General features: G+C 38.8%; 1 protein-coding gene across 1 annotated transcript in view; it reads right to left on the bottom strand.

Moving 5' to 3' along the window:
* LOC129842089 (interferon-induced very large GTPase 1-like) overlaps positions 1 to 19,136 on the bottom strand; it is a 29,074-nt gene extending 9,938 nt beyond the window's left edge. The window contains exons 1-6 of the mRNA XM_055910481.1: positions 18,518 to 19,136; positions 18,320 to 18,378; positions 16,841 to 16,934; positions 3,762 to 3,817; positions 3,450 to 3,530; positions 2,708 to 2,798 (exon numbers count right to left, since the gene is read on the bottom strand). Of these exons, the coding sequence (XP_055766456.1) occupies positions 2,708 to 2,798; positions 3,450 to 3,530; positions 3,762 to 3,817; positions 16,841 to 16,934; positions 18,320 to 18,378; positions 18,518 to 19,136 (1,000 nt within the window). The remainder of the gene's footprint in view (positions 1 to 2,707; positions 2,799 to 3,449; positions 3,531 to 3,761; positions 3,818 to 16,840; positions 16,935 to 18,319; positions 18,379 to 18,517) is intronic.
* Positions 19,137 to 21,686: the final 2,550 nt, after the last annotated feature.

Raw genomic sequence — 21,686 nt, 5'->3', positions numbered from 1 at the left:
AAACGACATAAACCGTTGCATCCATGAGTGTTGTTGACAAATGTCAATAGAAAAAATGTGGGCTGTGGTAACAAAAGATCCTGATATAAATGGATTTATATTCATGCTGTTAGTACAGAAAGTGTTTGCTCAATGGGAAATGAATATCCAATTCTTCAGTGAAAACTGTGTGGAATTTGGAGTTTGTGACAGCAACTATGTGAGCTTATTACAGTATTATAGACACTATGTCCTGGGATTTCATATGATCTTCTATGAAGACCTCCTGTCCAAGTAACAACTCTTGTTTAGCTTGTGAGCATCATAGAGCAAAACATGTTACTTGTGAATGTTCGTGAGAGTCTCAGCTTTTCATAGATAGTGTGTCATTGTTTGTAGCTCAAAGCATTCGGACTCAACAGATGTTTCTGAAAAAAGACCCAGCCCCAGGCTCTTTCGTGATCCACCCTTGTCTCACAAGCACTGGTTGATGGGTCCTCAGATTCTCAAAAGGTTCTACAACTACACCATTGAGAGCATCCTGACTGGTTGCCCCACTGCCTGGTTTGGCAACTGCTCGGCCACCGACCTTCAAGGCACTACAGAGGGTAGTGCGATCGGCCCAGTACATCACTGGGACCAAGCTTCCTGCCATCCAGGACCTCTATACCAGGCGGTGTTAGAGGAAGGCCCTAAAAATTGTCAAAGACTTCAGGAACCCTAGTCATAGACTGTTCTCTCTGCTACCGCACGGCAAGAGGTACCGGAGCGCCAAGTCTAGGTCCAGGAAGCTTCTAAACAGCTTCTACCCCTAAGACATAAGACTCCTGAACGTCTAGTCAAATGGCTCCCCAGACTATTTGCATTGACACAGACTATTTGCATCAACAGTCAACTGTTCTGGAGCAGGAATTACTAAGGGAAAATACATTATTGTTAGTGCTACAGTTTAACTCTAGAAATATATTACATGAGGAGACTTGAATAATAGTAATTAAAACGTTTTTAAAAAGTCTGTGTTGTAATGCCTTTAGATATGGGAAGAAATATAAATAAGCTAAAAACAGAAATCACACAACAGAAGTTGGATTTGTAATGTATCAAAATATATTTATTCGGCAATTCCGCTGCTAAATTGTTTCTGCCCCCAAAAATATATACAGTCAGGTCCAAAAAGTATTGGCACCCTTGATAAAAATGTCCATAAAAAGGATACATTAAAAATACAAATATTAAGCTTTATTGTATGCAAAGGAAATGGGTAATTATATTATTTTGTACTAATAATAATAGAAACATACACTACCGGTCAAAGGTTTTAGAAGACCTACTCATTCAAGGGTTTTTCTTAATTCTTTACTATTTTCGACATTGTATAATAATAGTGAAGACATCAAAACTACGAAACAGCACAAATGGAATCATGTAGTGACCAAAAAAGTGTTAAACAAATCAAAATATATTTATATTTGAGATTCTTCAAATAGCCCCCCTTTGACTTAATGACAGCTTTACACACTCTTGGAATTCTCTCAATCAGCTTCATGAGGTAGTCACCTGGAATGCATTTCAATTAACAGGTGTGCCTTCATAAAAGTTAATTTGTGGAATTTCTTTCCTTAATATGTTTGAGCCAATCAGATGTGTTGTGGCAGGATGGGGAGGGGGGAGGGGTGGTATACAGAAGACAGCCCTACTTGGTAAAAGACCGAGTCCATAGTAGGTCAAGAACAGTTCAAATAAGCAAAGAGAAACGGCAGTCCATCATTACTTTAAGTCATGAAGGTCAGTCAATCCAAATGTGTTTTCCAAGAATCCAAATTCTACACAGGTGCAAAGTGTTACATGATCTGTGCAAATGCAAATTCGGGTGAGGAAACTGTGGTTTTCCTTGTCATGACAAATGTTCGACTTTATCCCTGTTGCAGAGTCCGAGAGAGTGGTCACTGCACATGTTTCACGTTTTAGTGACAGGAATATTTAGCTAATTTATCCTTCACTAGTCCCCAACCCCCTTGGTTAGTGTTGCAACCTCCGACAACATTTTCTCAGGAAGCACAACACAATGATCTCAAACTGTGTTTCTAATACACAATGAAATTAAACACAGACTACCCCTTACTAGTCAGGAGACTATTGGGTATGTTGTGGTGGACTGTCATTACTTTGAGGGAACATAGTAAAAAAATACATGTTTTATTGCTACCACTGAATGGCTCTAAATTCACTGTCAAAATGCAGACAAAGCTATAAACACTTTTGGAGCTAACTAGTGCACTCAAATCGGATCCGGATGTCGACAGCAGATGGGGGTTGTATTCATAACATTACTAACAATTGTTTTGAGAAAAAAAAGTTATATAAAGTGGCTAGCTAGCTAGCTAGCGTAAGCAACGTTTGGTGGTTAATGAGACAGAGCTACCTAACCAACTGATGCTTATCATTTTCAATGCTTATGAATGTGTATACATGCTGGAATAGTGCACACATAAAACATACTTATACATACAACATACATACATACATACATACATACATACATACATACATACATACATACATACATACATACATACATACATACATACATACATACATACATACATACATACATACATACATACATACTTATAACCTTTAAATTGTTTATAAATGCTTATTCATATTTTTTTTTATGACAAAGTGTTACCAAATCGTATATCATTGAATGTGGAGTGTGTTGTGGTACCTTGGGTTGTTTCTATGTTCTCTCCTGAGGAATCTTCTTCTGGTTTTGACTCATCTATGGCTTGTGACAGTGGTTCTTCCTCTTCACATTTCTATAAAAAGTTGAATTCATAGGTTAACATGTTTAAAGACATTATGACATTGAATCTTCAATTCTGGTCTGTTGAGGATAAAGCACAATAGATTCCATTTAGAATTAGGTCACATGAATTCCTAGTCTGGCATGCCTAGTTTGGGCTTAATTCATACTACGGCTGACATTGCCCTGTTGTGACCATCAAATAGGAGAGGTGATACGTTTGGAAAAAGGCAAGTGACTTAACCTATTAAATATAACATGTTCCCTTATTTTCCAATCTTAACACGGATAGCAAATTATGAAAGTATATCTGTGTTAAAATGGCAGCCAAAACATCCACAATAAACTATTGATAAAATTCAAGATCTCTCCCAATCAGTGCTTGGCTTGGACTGAAATAGGTGCCAGTACTAATTTAGAGGGCATTCCACAATACATTTGAGCTAGTATTCTATAAGAAGTGCAGGAATTTAAGCAGTAGAACCTTCAAGGTGCCGGTACTCAGTTCCGGTGAGCTCCTTCCCAAGTCAAGCACTGCACCCAATAGATTTCATTGGAGCAAGATCACGCAATGCGACAGCAAAACAGTGGCTTCTATCTAGAATGTTATGGAAGTACATACTTTCAGGGTACTCTACTCAGCACAACCCTAGTCATTACCCACCTTTTGTTCTCCCTGGTGAGTATTTTCTTTCAAGACCATCTCTGGATTGGAAAGGGATGGGGCTGAAATCTCTGGACGGGGCTTTGAGTCAATAATACACCCACCAATTAGTGATGTCACTAGATCCATACAGTTACAATTAGAGTATTATTTTTATTCACCTTACATAGCGTATATTCAAAATGTATATTACAACAAAAACAAGCTGGAAGTCAATGTTTTATCACATTTAGCTTTAACCCTGAAATGGAACATGTCACATTACAGGAACATGATCAGCATGACCACTGAGGATGTAAAAGTGTGTCTTACCCTCTCTGCCTCTTCCTTCTTGTCATTGTGATTCCCTAATACCTCCTCTGCTGCACCTGGAATGGAGATTGATATATATTACTTTAGTGATGGCACTATCTCAGATGCAGAAGAGAGATGCAGTGATATCAGTGAAACTGTGTTTATGACTCTAGCTTACCACTAAGTAAGTCATTTTACAGTATGTATTGGGTTATTTTCTTCTCATGTGTTCTCATTTTGATGCTAAACCCACCAATGGTGTGCGTGGCAAAAGAGCTCTATGTTCATGTCAGTTGACCAAAGCATTGGTTCCAATTCAACTAGAGCTCTTTGGCCATGCACACCAGTGGTGGGTTTGCCATTGAAATTAGATTCCATAAGCAGAAAATAACCCAATACCTACTGTAAAATATGGTGGGGGATCTTTTGTGTCATGGGGCAATTTTGCTTCCACTGGCCCTTGTTAAGGTTAACGACATCATGAACTTTACCCATTCCCTGGACATCTTCATGTGGATCTTCCAGCAAGACAATACCAAAGTACAAAGTACACATCAAAATCCACAAATAAATAGTTCATTAACCACAAAATCAACATTTTACAATGGCCATCTCAGTCTACGGACTTCAAAACCATTGAAAACCTGTAGTTTGAATTGAAGAAGGCATTTCATGAGCGGAGACAAAGGATATCAATGGTCTTAGATCCAGGGTTGGGTAGGTTACTTTCTAAATGTAATCCATTAGTTACTAGTTACCTGTCCCACATTTTAATCAGTAATGTAACTTTTGGATTACATTCCGTTACGTGAAGATTACTTTCCCCTTAAGCGGTACAGGTTAGACGCTGGCACAGCCCCAAAGTCATAAAATCTGATTTGAAACCTTAACCCTATCTTTTACCATACTCCTTTTTCTATATAAGCAATATGGAACTTTGGACTATATGGACGTAATATCAGGTTTTGATTTGGGTGAAGGCGAGTATGGGTAAGACTGACTTTAAAAACGTAATTTTTTAAAATGTATTTAATTTGAAGATTGTACATTAGAAATACCAAGGTAGCTTTAGTTTTTGTTTAATCTGATATGTCCTAATTGTAGAGGTCGAGTATATTATGACTTAAAAGCTGTTATATAGTGCGGCCCTTGTCACTCGATGTTAATTGGAATGATTAGCTTTTAAGATAAAACTTAAATATGAATAGTGGTATTATACGGCTTGGATAAATTATTATATAATTAAAAACCTGCCTAGGTTCTCTATTGAAATAGGCCTATACGATCCTAAAATATTTCGTATTACCCTTTTACATTTAAAAAATAAATCTCAATATAAAAAATGTAAAAGATGATTATTCTTCCAATACACCCCGGCAAATGGATAGATTAGGTATTGTCAACAGGGCTGTTGTCTCTAGTGTGTGTGGGCTGCTTAACACTGGGATAAAGGGATTCAAGTTAACGGTAGAACTAATACAATAATTGGCTTATGGAAGCACTTCTCTAAGCTAGAGAAAGGTATATTATATATTTCTATATAAGCTATATATGCTACCTTTTATATTCTTGATCCTAATGATATAGGCCGAGATGTAAAACAGCCGAGGTGATAGAGCAACGACCCTGGAATAAAAAGCATAATGTGTAGGGTGGAGAGAGGGTTGGTTTTACAGGTTTACTCGCTCTCGATTGTCAGTACTGCATGTGTTCTTGGCTGTCATGCTGTGGTTGTGTCAGAATTGATTGTGAGTTTGAACTTGAGCATGCCTTCCCATAAGGGAATTCCTGGGGTTGGCTTGCGGTCGGCTCTGGCACCGCCATGGCACGATACAACAGGATATAATGTGATGCCTAAGACAAATTTTGACTTTCCGTCATTAGCGGCCGTTAGAATCCGTTAGTTTCTTTTTCCTTCTTACTTTTTTTGTCGGAATATAACAGGATATAATGAGGGCTACATGAAATATGTCTTGCATGTAATGGACATTAAAAAGGACTGGTCTTGCGATATATATATACATATATATTTTTTACGAAGAATTGAATCCAATGAAGTGAGCAGGCTGGGCTGACATGCTTATAGCCTTGCTAAGACTTTCAAATATGAGTGTGCATGTATAAGATCGTGCTGTTATTATTTATATTAATATTATCTATTATTGTTACAAAACATTTTTTTCTGACTGTTTTGCATGTTATTTGGTTAGTTCTATTAGGTATCCTCATAGATAATTATGTTATCATGGGACTGCGAATATTTCCCTCTGGCCAACTCCAATTGGCGGCCAAGGGTTTGCTTTAGGACGCAAAGGTGCCTCATGAGTCAGGGAGAGGGTCTGATGGTCTTAGTGACAACAGACCTAGATATGGGGGGAGGTTTTAGTAGGTGGAATATTAGGACAATTGGAGGTTTACAAAGTTGCAGCTACAGTATGCTTAACAGTGCAAATTATTATGGTACAGCTATATGGACACTTTATCATCATGGTGCTTTTTAATGGTAAGTTTACAAACATTGGTTGTGGTAAGTGTAATTGAAGTGGGGAAATAAGTATAGCAAGGTATAATTGTAATGGCTTAGCAGATCATAAAAAAAGAAGATGCATTTTTACATGGCTAAAAGAGAAAGGATATAATATCTACTTTTTACAAGAAACTCATTCTACAAATATAGATGAGGTTGGTTGAAAAAGGACTGGGAAGGAGAAATATATTTTTGTCATGGTCAAAGAAACTCAAAAGGGGTGATTATATGAATTAATAACAATGTTGATCTGATTGTGCAAACTGTACAAACAGATCCTCAAGGAAGAAATATTATTTTAAATATTCTATTGTACCAAAAACAGATCTGGCTAATTAATCTATATGGGCGAAATAATGATGATCCACACTTTTTCGAAAATATATATAATAATCTATTGAGCTCACAAGCAACGAAATAATCTATTATTATGGTGGGAGATTATGATACGATTTTAAGTACCACAATGAATCGTAAAGGAAAACACACTACAAACTATCACCCTCAAGCACTTAAGGAGATCACAAAGATCATGGATACATTAGAACTAGTGGATATATGGAGGTTAAAAAACCCTGACCTAGAGAGATATACATGGAGGAGGCTTAATCAAGCTAATCAAGCTTAATCAAGCTTGATTACTTCCTAGTCTCGTTCCTGCTGGTATCAAAAGTTTTAAAAAAGTGTTAATAGGAGACCGAATGAGATTGGACCACCATCTAATTGGCCTTCATATAACTCTTACAGAATTTCCATGTGGACGGGGATATTAGAAATTTTATCAAAGCCTATTGGATGACAATTTGTTCTTAACTAAGACAAAATCAATCATAATTGACTTTTTTTTGTATACCATGGGTACAGCAGATCCCCTTCTTGTATGGGACACTTTCAAATATACTTAGAGGCCATTCAATGCAATACTCATCATTTAAACAAAAGCAGTTAAGGTCAAAAGAGATGAGACTAATAAAGGAAATAGAGGAAGTACGTGACAGCGCAGGAAGATGGTAATGGAAACTGTACCATAGAGGCACAAAATAGGTTAGAGGAAAAATAAAAGGAAATGGAGGTACTTGTTCAAGAACGATCAAGTGTAGCGTATTACAAAAATAAAGCGAATTAGATGGAAAATGGGGAAAAATGCACAAAAGTTCTCTTGAATCTTCAACACAGAAATTCTACCAAAAATTATTTACAGAAACTTGTTAGAAATGATGGAATTATCCATGATTCACCAAATAATATTTTAAAAGAGGAAGCAAAATATTTTAAGCATATGTTTTCTTTTCAGTCTAGTCCATTTCCACTGAATGATGTGAACTGTAAATTAACACATTTACAGAAAGACCGGTGTGAAGGCCAACATACAGAAGAGGAACTTTGAGGCAATAAAAAAATTTCAGTCTGAAAAAACACCAGGGCTTGATGGTATACCAGTATAGGTACCAAACGAGTCCTATATTGACAAAAGAACAATTAAGTCGTTCAAACAAGATAATAAGTCGGAGGGTTCTACTAAGCTAACATATAAAATTATTTTAAGATGGTCATACCATGGATAATTTTGCTATTAAACATTGAATTTGGCCTTGCTGCTATTAGCCGATAAAAACTAATTGAGTAACATATACATACAATGGGGTTCAAGTCTGGAGACTGAGATGGCAATTGCAAAATGTTGATTTTGTGGTCAATTAAACACTTCTTTGTGCATTTTGATGTGTGCCTGAGGTCATTGTCTTGTTGGAAGATTAACTTGCAGCCAAGTTTAGTTTGTGAGGTCTTTGCCTTTCCTGGTTTGGTGTAGTTGTCACTTGTGTGTTCGTAGGTGGGAAGACTTAGCAAAATGATTTCGCCAATTAGATTCAGCTGACTAGTGTGCGATAATGGGAATGTTGGTTTGACTTTGGATAGTCTATCACCGGGGCTATTTAGGGAAATTATCATATTTACACTTTGTACTAAAATTTGACAGTAGAATACATGTTTCTGACTCGTATCGATGCCAAATAGGCTGTTTTCTAAATGAGAAGTTGTTTTAAAGGGGCAGTTTATCTTTAAGCTGAGATGAGCTTAAAAAGATAGATTAATGCAGATTTTATTTTGTTCGATTTTATAAAAAAAAATATTCAGGTGGGCAATAATTTTGAAACCTATCTATATTTGATGTTTTTATCATTATTACTTGTTAAACAAAATATATTTTTCTGAGCAATTGTATTAGTATAAAAAAATAACAACAAAAAACCTTTAGCACCAATATAGCGCAATGTTTCTATTATTTATTATATACAGTCTTTTTTGCTGCTTTATCAAGGGTGCCTATAATTTTGGAGGTGACTGTGCATGCTTAGATGCAGTCACAACAGCTCATAAAGTCTGTTAGTGGTTGGAATACTTGGTAGAACTGTAATCCAGAAACCAGCTACCCTCTGAATGTACCCATAATGCTGTATTGCTGTGTATTCTCCGAAAATAATTATATTCTACAGGAAATGTTATATAAGTACCAGAATTCCTATAATTTCCTCCAATAGTATATATATGTGCAACTTTTTATGCTCTATGGGTTGCTATAACAATTGGTTTGAAGTGACATTGAGAATTTGAGAAACATCCTGCCATAGGCCCTACCACTCTCATTGTTTCACTAGCAGAGATGCTAATGCTATTTATGGGGTAAGTAAATAAAGACAACTAAGTCATATTTTTGGTCATTGTCTCTCAGGATCAATCACTTTTGTCAATAAAACAAAGTATATTTCAAATGTTGGTGTACAGCCCCTTTAAACGGAAGCAGTGGTGATTTTAGCATGTAAATCTTGGTGTGGCAAACTCAGACAATTGTTTTTATATACATGCCAGCAAAGCCACTACACAACACTAAACAAAACATGAATTGCACTAAAACAGTGACAAACGGTGCCCACAAACTGCTGGGTCCTACATAAAGCTGTCCCGACAGTGGAGCTTTCCTTTCAGCACCATGGAGTTAATCCTTTCCACCGCTACACCTGGCTATCAGCGGAGCCTCGCCTGGCAGCGAAACCGTTCATTCGCCCTCATTTAATGCCTTTTTAAAAACCATAGTTGATATGGCTGACTTGCTTAAATAAATATGATTTTCTACTGACTCCTTGTGGATTTGTGAAACTCCGTAAGGTTCTGTTTTTTCCTCTCTTTTTTCTCCTTGTGTTTTGTACGTAGACTTGTTTTTTGTGTTCTTGAACGTGCCCTGTCTTTCATTTTTATTCATTGACTTCACCTGTGTTTTTTCTCACCTGGTATCATTAGTTACTTATTTAGTTTGGTTGTTTCTGTTTTGGCCTTAGTGAGTTATTCTTGTTTTCACCTGTCTGGCTCCCTTCATGTTTTTGACTTTTGCAAGCCTGTCACCACGTATTCTGTATTTTGGTGAAGACGCAATTAACCTGCCGCGCTCTGCGCTTGAATCTATACTTTTTCCTCCTGAGTATTCATTACAAACTCGATAAGAACCACATTCTCCTTCAATAATAACGAATGCCGACCTGAGTTGTGACTTTTGAACCATACACCAACAATATTACATGTATGTTCAGTAAATTCATCATGTTTGTTCTTATATCATTAACACAGCTCTGAGTATAAGCAAGTGCAGGCAAACGAGCTGCGACGAGGTAAATTCAGCCAGATGTTGAGGCCTTAACATTACTCTTCTTTAAGTCACCTCAGCGAAAGAGCGAGAGAGAGAGAGAGAGAGAGACGCACTTACCCTACCATTTGAAGTATCTTATTAGGCCTATTTCATAAAAAAAGGAAAATTATATCACGAGCGCATTGCGGACCCTCGCAATAGAATTGCATGGGTCTATTACTGAACTTTTTGTCGAAAAAATATATTTGAATGGGAAGAGACTGTCACTGGCAATTGTTACAGACCAAAAAACATTATAGTGTCCTCTTCTCGTGGAGAAAAGAACATGAGCTAATTATAATAAAATGCTTCTACACCTGCATTCTAGCTGTTTGGGGTTTTAGGCTGGGTTTCTGTACAGCACTTCGAGATATTATCTGATGTACGAAGGGCTATATAAAATAAAATTGATTGATAATACATAAAGTAAGCAAAACAATGGAAATGTAATGCATCATTCCAACATTGCCTAAAATGATGAATACTCAAACTATGGCATAAGAGAAACATTTGCAGATAAGAGGCAAGCTGTAATTTCGATTAAGACATCAGTGAGCTAAGACCGACATTGTCATATGCCTATTTGTTTGTGACTTTTGAAATGGACAGCAACCGAATTCAGAAGATGGGCCATTCTTACAGTATTCTCCCTGTACACCAAGCGCCAAGTCTAGGTCCAAAAGGCTTCTTAACAGCTTTTACCCCGAAGCCATAAGACTCCCGAACGGTTAATCAAATCGCTACCCAGACTATTGGCATTGCCCCCACCCCACCACCACCCCCATTTTTACGCTGCTGCTACTCTCTACCTACATATTACCTCAATTACCTCGACTAACCAGTGCCCCCACACATTGACTCTGTACCAGTACCCCATGTATATAGCCTAGCTACTGTTATTTTATTGATGCTCCTTAATTATTAAACATTTTCTATTTTTTACCACAGTTTATTTTAGTAAATACTTTCTTAACGCTTTTTTTTCTTAAAACTGCATTGTTGGTTAAGGGCTTGTAAGTAAGCATTTCACTGTAAGGTCTACACCTGTTGTATTCGGCGCATGTGACAAATACAATTTGATTTGATTTGAAGCCAGCTGGTCGTTTGTTCTACCGGTTCGGTTGCTAGAGACGTGACCCAGTCATTCAGTATTTTTGTTCTGTATCTATGGACATGACCCAGTGGCTCGTTCTAAATGTTCCATTGCCATACTGGCCGGTTAACATTCTTATCCCTTGCTTGCTAGCTAGCCAACTACTGCTAACTTACAGTCACGTCAAAAAGTGCAGCCAGAATAACAGCAAAGTAGCTGCCTTTGCATTTGATAAAGCTGTTTTCTAGTGACATTTATCTGGATACATCCATAACAATTGGCTAATGAGGCACGATTTCGCCTGGCATAGAACATTTTCTATCTCATCAGGACGCTGTTGTTCAGAGGAGCTAGCCAACAACACAGCTAACACAATCACTTCAAACTGAAGCTGAAAAGACTGCAAATTAGCTGTGTTTCATTTTTACTTTTTTCAATTTACAGTTGAAGTCGGAAGTTTACATACACTTAGGTTGGAGTCATTAAAACTCGTTTTTCAACCACTCCAAAAATGTCTTTTTAACAAATTATAGTTTTGGCAAGTCGGTTAGGACATCTACTGTGTGCATGACACAAGTAATTTTTCCAACAATTGTTTCCAGACAGATTATTTAACTTATAATTCATTGTATCACAATTCCAGTGGATCAGAAGTTTACATACACTAAGTTGACTGTGCCGTTAAACAGCTTGGAAAATTCCAGAAAATGATGTCATGGCTTTAGAAGCTCCTGATAGGCTAATTGACATATTTTGAGTCAATTGGAGGTGTACCTGTGGATGTATTTCAAGGCCTACCTTCAAACTCAGTGCCTCTTTGCTTGAAATCATGGGAAAATCAAAAGAAATCAGCCAAGACCTCAGTAAAAACATTGTAGACCTCCACAAGTCTGGTTAAACCTTGGGAGCACTTTCCAAATGCCTGAAGGTACCACGTTCATCTGTACAAACAATAGTACGCAAGTATATTGCGTGGGACCACGCAGTAGCCATACCGCTCAGAAAGGAGACACGTTCTGTCTCCTAGAGATGAACGTACTTTGGTGCGGAAAGTGCAAATCAATCCCAGAACAACAGCAAAGGACTTTGTGAAGATGCTGGAGGAAACAGGTACAAAAGTATCTATATCCACAGTAAAACAAGTCCTATATCGACATAACCTGAAAGGCCGCTCAGCAAGGAAGAAGCCACTGCTACAAAACCGCCATAAAAAAAGCCAGACTACGGTTTGCAACTGCACAGGGGGACAAAGATCGTACTTTTTGGAGAAATGTCCTCTGGTCTGATGAAACAAAAATAGAACTGTTTGGCCATAATGACCATCGTTATGTTTGGAGGAAAAAGGGGGATGATTGCAAGCCAAAGAACACCATCCCAACCGTGAAGCACGGGGGTGGCAGCATCATGTTGTGGGGGTGCTTTGCTGCAGGAGGGACTGGCGCACTTCACAAAATAAATGGCATCATGAGAAGGAAAATTTGTGGATATATTGAAGCAACATCTCAAGACATCAGTCACGAAGTTAAAGCTTGGTCACAAATGGGTCTTCCAAATGGACAATGACCCCAAGCATACTTCCAAAGTTGTGGCAAAATGGCTTAAGGACAACAAAGTTGGAGTGGCCATCACAAAGCCCTGACCTCAATCATATAGAAAATGTGTGGGCAGTACTGAAAAAGCGTGTGCGAGCAAGGAGGCCTACCAACCTGACTCAGTTACACCAGCTCTGTCAGGAGGAATGGGCCAAAAGTCACCCAACTTATTGTGGGAAGATTGTGGAAGGCTACCTGAAACATTTGACCCAAGTTAAACAATTTAAAGACAATGCTACCAAATACTAATTGTGTGTATGTAAACTTCTGACCCACTGGGAATGTGATGAAAGAAATAAAAGCTCAAATAAATAATTCTCTCTATTATTATTCTAACGTTTCACATTCTAAAAATAAAGTGGTGATCCTAACTGACCTAAGACAGGGAATGTTTACTTGAATTAAATGTCAGGAATTGTGAAAAACTGAGTTTAAATGTATTTGGCTAAGGTGTATGTAAACCTCCGAATTCAATTTACCTTTTTTTGTATATGTCCATAAAAATGGTGCCAGCTGATTCATGATATGGACTGGCTGAGAAACGCTGCCTGCCTGTCTGTCTAGTCCCAACTCCCGACACTTTTATTACTTTGGGACAGCTGGAGATCGAATTTGAATATTGAAACAACGTTGAAAATGTTAGAAAGACAGACAGACAGCAAGGTTTATACAAATCTCCTCTGTTGAAAACTAAATGTTAGTCTAAAAGTCATGTGAGATAATGTCTAGATGCTTTTTATACTGGAGATCAAGTTTATAAATTGATGGAACAGAGTAAATAGGCATTTCAGCGTCATAGATTTAGCCGGTGGTAACTTGTGGAATAGACACCGGCTAGAATGCGGTGATGACTGCTTGTCTAGCTAGATAGCTTGCTTGCTAAGATTATGAACGTGTGGTGTTGACATTATCAGCCTAATCAAAGCTACGGTAGATAAAACGTGATTTGATGTAATTTTATCTTTGGTCAACGACCTTGAGCCTTCTTGGACGGGCACTTCTACTGTATATCTATGGCAGCACCCAAGGGGCTTGAACTGCCTAGCTCTCCCTGCAGATTCTGCGGTGACGTAGTGTCCCCATGAGTGACAGAACACTGAGCCAATCACGGCACAACTAGAGAAGATTACAAACTCCTAGGCTTTGTGCTTTCGCTGGCTGCCCCTCCTCCACACAAAGCACTGAGCTCGGCTGAAAAACCTGCATTTTGAAGCTGCCTTACTCAAGAAAGCAAAAAGAGACCATGTTTGTATGCGGCTTTATTAACTCAAGGATTTAAAAAAAAACATGTTTTCAAACAGATATGTGAAACAGGTGGGGCTCACTGAATAGCTGGCGTTATTACCACATAAATAGACAATCAAATGATGGTCATCTATTTAGTATTAATGTGGATTTTACTTTGGAAAAAAGCTTCACATTATTTATAAGAGGAAAATATACGTTTTTTATTAGAAATGCCTAATGAGCTTAGTTCAACTCTCGTACCCCATCAGAACCCAACATATAGGCTTGTTTAACTCCGATGTTTATCAACAAAGAAAATGTAAACAAACACTATATTGCCTCTAAACATGGTTAAAACTATGATATATCATGGATGATCAGTTCATGCATTCATAGCTCTGTCTATGAATTTCATATTGGTTGTAGTCTCCAGACCCATTCCTCAGCTTTTTACCAAAACAGGGATGGGAGTAGGATTTAGTTATTGCTGATTGCTGCTTTAAAGGTATTATTTATAATTTTGCTAAAATAACAGTTTGATTTGGTATTTTTATTTAATTTGATTATTTACATGTCTAATGATGTTTTGATAAGAATTAAGTTTGTATTTTGCTATGATTGTTGCTTTTTCTAATAGTTTCTGGTAATACATGTACAGTGGGGAGAACAAGTATTTGATACACTGCCGATTTTGCAGATTTTCCTACTTACAAAGCATGTAGAGGTCTGTAATTTTTATCATAGGTACACTTCAACTGTGAGAGACGGAATCTAAAACAAAAATCCAGAAAATCACATTGTATGATTTTTAAGTAATTAATTAGCATTTTATTGCATGACATAAGTATTTGATACATCAGAAAAGCAGAACTTAATATTTGGTACAGAATCCTTTGTTTGCAATTACAGAGATCATACGTTTCCTGTAGTTCTTGACCAGGTTTGCACACACTGCAGCAGGGATTTTGGCCCACTCCTCCATACAGACCTTCTCCAGATCCTTCAGGTTTCGGGGCTGTCGCTGGGCAATACGGACTTTCAGCTCCCTCCAAAGATTTTCTATTGGGTTCAGGTCTGGAGACTGGCTAGGCCACTCCAGGACCTTGAGATACTTCTTACGGAGCCACTCCTTAGTTGCCCTGGCTGTGTGTTTCGGGTCGTTGTCATGCTGGAAGACCCAGCCACGACCCATCATCAATGCTCTTACTGAGGGAAGGAGGTTGTTGGCTAAGATCTCGCAATACATGGCCCCATCCATCCTCCCCTTAATACAGTGCAGTCGTCCTGTCCCCTTTGCAGAAAAGCATCCCCAAAGAATGATGTTTCCACCTCCATGCTTCACGGTTGGGATGGTGTTCTTGGGGTTGTACTCATCCTTCTTCCTCCAAACACGGCGAGTGGAGTTTAGACCAAAAAGCTCTATTTTTGAATCATCAGACCACATGACCTTCTCCCATTCCTCCTCTGGATCATCCAGATGGTCATTGGCAAACTTCAGACGGGCCTGGACATGCGCCTGCTTGAGCAGGGGGACCTTGTGTGCGCTGCAGGATTTTAATCCATGACGGCGTAGTGTGTTACTAATGGTTTTCTTTGAGACTGTGGTCCCAGCTCTCTTCAGGTCATTGACCAGGTCCTGCCGTGTAGTTCTGGGCTGATCCCTCACCTTCCTCATGATCATTGATGCCCCACGAGGTGAGATCTTGCATGGAGCCCCAGACCGAGGGTGATTGACCGTCATCTTGAACTTCTTCCATTTTCTAATAATTGCGCCAACAGTTGTTGCCTTCTCACCAAGCTGCTTGCCTATTGTCCTGTAGCCCATCCCAGCCTTGTGCAGGTCTACAATTTTATCCCTGATGTCCTTACACAGCTCTCTGGTCTTGGCCATTGTGGAGAGGTTGGAGTCTGTTTGATTGAGTGTGTGGACAGGTGTCTTTTATACAGGTAATGAGTTCAAACAGGTGCAGTTAATACAGGTCATGAGTGGAGAACAGGAGGGCTTCTTAAAGTAAAACTAACAGGTCTGTGAGAGCCGGAATTCTTACTGGTTGGTAGGTGATCAAATACTTATGTCATGCAATAAAATGCAAATTAATTACTTAAAAATCATACAATGTGATTTTCTGGATTTTTGTTTTAGATTCCGTCTCTCACAGTTGAAGTGTACCTATGATAAAAATTACAGACCTCTACATGCTTTGTAAGTAGGAAAACTTGCAAAATCGGCAGTGTATCAAATACTTGTTCTCCCCACTGTATGTCAAATATGTTGGTAGCATGAGGGTTAAACAAACATAAATTACCATAGGCATACCATATCTGATCAATAGATTTGCAGCTCATATCTGAATTCACAATGTTTGCTTCCATTCCGGTGAATCATTGTGTCAAGAGTAAGATCAATAGCACATGGATCCCTAATCATTATAAATGCTTACAATGCTTCTAATTTCCTATGCTTACGAGTACTTTTAATGCATATGATGTGTATAGATTCTGGAACAGTGCACACATGTTTAACATACTTTATAAATGCTTATTAATTATGTTTTATGACAAAGTTGTAACGGCTTTCGTCGGTGGAAGAAGGAGAGGACCAAAGCGCAGCGTCGTTAGTGTTCATCTTAATTTAATGATAATCAAAAACTGAACACTACAAATTACAAAACAACAAAAGTGAAACAGTTCTATCTGGTGCAGACACACAAAGACTGAAGTCAACCACCCACAAAACCCAACAGAAAACAGGCTACCTAAATATGGTTCCCAATCAGAGACAATAACTAACACCTGCCTCTGATTGAGAACCATATCAGGCCAAAGGAGAAACCCCACATAGAAACAGAAAACATAGATCATACCCACCCAACTCACGCCCTGACCACACTAAAACAAAGAACATACAAAATAACTATGGTCAGAACGTGACAAAAGTGTTAACAAATAATTTGTCGAGTGTGTTGTGTGTCGTGGTACCTTGGGTTGTTTCGATGTTTTCTCCTGAAGAACCTTCCTCCTCTGGTTTTGACTCATCTCTGGCTTGTGTCAGTGGCTCTTTCTCTTGAAAGTTCTATAAAACACATGTAATACATTATGACATTGAATCTACAACTCCAGGTCTGTTGAGAATGTAAATCAGGAGTGTCAAACTCATTTTGCCCCACAGGCCGCATTTAGTCTTCGTCAAGGTCTGGAGGGCCGCACTTAAAATGTGTTATATTTCCTCGCTGTCAAAATTACCAAAACATAGTCCTCTATTCATTGTTTTTGGAATTGTTGATTGCTCCCTGACTGTCTAGCAGTCCCATGTTTCATAAGCTGAAATAAAAGATAGCAGAAATTGTCCATATGCACAAAAAGCTAAATGTGTATGGCTTTGTGTTGACATCAACGTTGTGAACAGAGTGCCCCATGGTGGCGGTGGGGTTATGGTATGAGCAGGCATAAACTACGAACAGTGAACACAATTGCATTTTATTGATGGACATTTGAATGCACAAACCTATTGTGAGGAGACCGTGAGGCCCATTCTTTTTGTAAGGCATCTGTGACCAGATGCATGTCTGTATTCCCAGTCATGTGAAATCCATAGACTAGGGCATCATTTATTTATTTAAATTACCTTATTTCCTCATATGAACTGTAACTGTAGGAGTACATGAGATACATATATAACATATATACGTATAGGACAGCACATAGATGTATAAGCTAGCTGAACATTAAAAATAGACAACTGGACACACTAGACATAGAGTCTGCTGATTCCACTGAGTGCAGACATACCAGACACATAGGCGCCTAAGGCAATTGGACACACTAAGGATAGGGGAGAACAGAACAAAGAGTAGATTGACATACCAGAGAAATATGCGCCTAGGGCCATTGGACACACTAATGATAGAAGAGACACATAGTCTGCCGATTCCAATAAGGACACATACCAGAGAACATGCTGGGGCACTGAATTAAATACAGGGCTAAGTCATAGGCCTATAGGATAGATGGACATATATTATTTTTAAGACAAGCATAGGTCTGGCCACTATTATAATCTAACTGAAAGCAGATATGGGCGTTAGTAGGCGTGAACAAGCAGGAAGCCTGAACTAAAAAGATAATGATGGCAGGAAGAATTAGGGGAAGTATGCTTATTTGCATATGGGGTGGACCCATATGCTATTTGTGTATAAATGCTGGAGCCGGGGCTGGGAAGCGGTGTGTGTTCCGCGGGACATTCCAGCTGGCTATACAATTGTATTAAAAGCCTAAATTGATTTCACAAGTTCTTACGAGTGTTATATTTTTGAGACGATTTACCACGACATAACTCAATAAAATCAATGAAATTCTTGCACGTTTCATTTATATTATTTTACATAAAACTCTGAGGTCCGGATTGAATGGGCTTGTGGGATGGACACCCCTGATGTAAATTATGTAAGTGTGGGTTACCCTCTCTGCTTCCTCCTCCTTCTTGTCAACGTTTTCACCTAATACCTCCTCTGCTGGGTCTAGAATGGAGGGTGAGATATAGTATTGTACATCAGCATACATGCAGGAAGTGGTTATTTTGAAGAATGAACATTTGCAGTGTTTCATTGTTGTGTATTGTGTTTTTATCCTCAAAGAGCTGCATGTTGAACAACTTACCTGGTGACTGAGGAGCTGGTCTTGTCAAAGTGTCTGGGTTTGCTGCTGCCAGAGGGGTCACAACACACTGTTGCTTTGTCTTTCCTTTCTGCACCTCCTCCTGTAGCTGGCTGATCTGCTGCTGCATTTGTTGCTGCATCTGCTTCTGCATCTGCTTCTGCATCTGCTGCGGCATCTGTTGCTGCATCAGCTGCTGCATTTGTTGCTGCATCTGTTGCTGCATCTGCTGCTGCATCTGTTGGTGCATTTCTTGCATTGTCTGTTGCATTGCCTGCTGTAGCTGCTGTTGCTGCTGTTGATTCAACCTGAAGCCCTGTAGCATTGCTACAACATTTGGTGAGCCTTCAGGAGTGCCAGTGCTGTGAACAGGTGTGGTGTCTCTTCCGTCCACTTCACCACCTGTTGCACCTGGTGACTCCTCATCATCAGGCATCTCCATCACTTTAACTCCACCTGGTGACTCCTCATCATCAGGCATCTCCATCACTTTAACTCCACCTGGTGACTCCTCATCATCAGGCTTCTCCATTACTATAATTCCACCTGGTGACTCCTCATCATCAGCCTTCTCCATTACTATAATTCCACCTGGTGACTCCTCATCATCAGGTTTCTCCATCACTTTAACTCCACCTGGTGGGGAATCCCACCACCAACAGTTGGATGGGCTTCTGAGGTCTGCCAGGGAAAACATAATATGATTTTTTAGAGTTTGTCAAAGTAAAAACATTGTTAGTTGTTTACTCTCACAACAAATATAACGAGTGAATGATTAACCAACAGTAAAGACAGCTGGGCAAAGATACATCAAAATGTATTCTGTTACAAAATACCTTCCAAGCAATTTAGCAAAATAAATAACAATATACTGCTGCCAGAAATGGTATTGTATTTTAAAATATAGAAAATATTAAATACATTTGCAAGTAGCCTCCTTAAATAAGTTATAAAACAACCTGTGACCCAGGGCCGACCCTAATATGTGGGGGCTCTAAGTAAGATTTGGTTTGTGGGCCTCACAGTCACACGTTAGGGCCATACGACTGAAACCAATGCAGCATATTTTTTTGATGATAGGGGCAACACAATTGCAAACCACTATAATAAATGCAATTTAGCAGACTCTTTTATCCAAAGCGACTTATAATTATTCATGCATATATTTTATGTCCTCTTGGTCCCTGGAATCAAACCCACTGTCCTGGCATTGCAAGCACCATGCTCTACCAACTGAGCTACAGAAGACCTCACTATGCAAATTGTAGAAAAGTGGCTTGTTACAAATTGCAAATACAAAAACCAAAAAACTCAAGTCACTGAAATACAAGTCCCGTTTTGGCCTCCTTACACTGACTGCCAGTGGGATTTAGAATTCATTATACAATTATCTTGATGAACTACAGAGCAAAACGCCAAAACTGAATCAGATTTTGAAAAGGTGATATTACTGTAGAATTTTTGTTGCAATATATAATCAAATATATTGTATATTTGGGACTAGTGGACCAGTCTTCAACAATATGCCATTATATTTAATAATTTTGCTTAACTACCACATGACTCACCTTAAAAATATAATTTTATCAAGCTTAAAAATGGCCAACAATTTACATTATGTAGCTAATTTATTGAGACCATGGGAAACAACAGTCATCATGTACTATTAATTAATTGAGGAACTACGCACTTCTCAACATAAAAACATGTGTACAGAAACACATCTATCCATCAGAGAGTATCAGAGTTCTGAGATGGGAACCTCATAAGAATTAACCCATGTCATCCAGCCCTTTCAAATAACAGAATGTTTAACCTGTCAAAATCTGATCTTCTAGGCCTGATCGCTGTAGATTCCTACTCACCTTTGCCCGCTTCTTTTGATGCCAAAATCATTGATGGAGCTGTCATTGTTCCTTGCCTAACCACAAAGTTTCAACATTTTGCAAATATGGCAGTAGTGTCTTCCTGCCTTGGCTAGAGCACTAGTTAAAAAACGTCTATAACATCCATATTTTGTGTGGGACACATACAAAGAAGATAGTTTAAAAGACTCAACAAGAGAGAAGCAAGGAAAAGGCGTCAGAAAGAAAGTTGGGGAGACAACCAAATTTCATGTAAGTTCTCACTTTCTCAGAAATCCTAATAACAAACAAGAGCTTTTCAAAATGTTGACACAGCAGGTGTTTGCCAATGAATTTTAAGATGGAAAAGAGATCTACGCTACAACTGATGAATCTGTGGTCTCAAAGGGCTCTCTGACATCAATGCTGGAATGAGACCATGAAGAGGCACACACAAGAGTATGACTTCATCTTAAAGATGCCCTTCAACAGGGTGCACAAACCACTATCATTTAACAGTGGATACAGAGATAACTGTTCTCCTTTATGGGCTGTTCTTCCATTATACCAAGGATTATCTAACCATAAAGCTGTGGATTGCTTTCGGTATGGGTAAAAACTAGCAGGAGATTTGGCATCAACATCATCTACGAGAATCTTTGTCAGACTTCCACACAATCACAGGTTATGATACAACTGCACAGTTTCATAGAAAGGGCAAAAAGACAGCGTGGAGCGCATGGAAGTCATTTCCAAAGGTGAACCATTTCAACCACTTGATCTGGATTGGTCCACTTTCACATTGCTTGAGAGAGACCTGTGTTGTCTATGACAAGACAACCAGCCTAGATTTTGTCAATGATCTGAGTAAGGATATCTTCTCCAAGAGGCCATACTCGATCGAAAACATCCCTCCAACCCAGGCTGCACTGCTGCAACATTCAAACTGTGCAGTGCACCAAACAAGCATTTGGTCAACACGATTTGGATGGGCTACAACAGTTGACTCCTGTGCACCTTTATGGACACTCTCAAATTAGGCTGACAAAGTTTGCAGAGAACTCCTGATGTGTGGCTGCAAAATGTGTGGCTGTTCTAGGAAGTGTCGATGCCATGATGCTGGATTGTCATGTACTCAGGGTCAGCGTTATGGGCGGGCCTTTGGAGGCCTGGCTCGCACTACTATACCTCCTTGCTCGTCCAAATAAAATATTTAAGTATTGATTAAATAGTGATAATTTATTTTACTGAGACATGCGCAGACAGAAAGAAGCATCAAACTCAAGTAAAGCATTAGAGCGAGCGAAACAGCGCCCCTCTGTCTGAGT

This window comes from Salvelinus fontinalis, unplaced genomic scaffold, assembly GCF_029448725.1.
Source record: "Salvelinus fontinalis isolate EN_2023a unplaced genomic scaffold, ASM2944872v1 scaffold_0011, whole genome shotgun sequence".
Taxonomy (NCBI): Eukaryota; Metazoa; Chordata; class Actinopteri; order Salmoniformes; family Salmonidae; genus Salvelinus; species Salvelinus fontinalis.
This window is presented reverse-complemented; position numbering and strand designations above follow the sequence as displayed.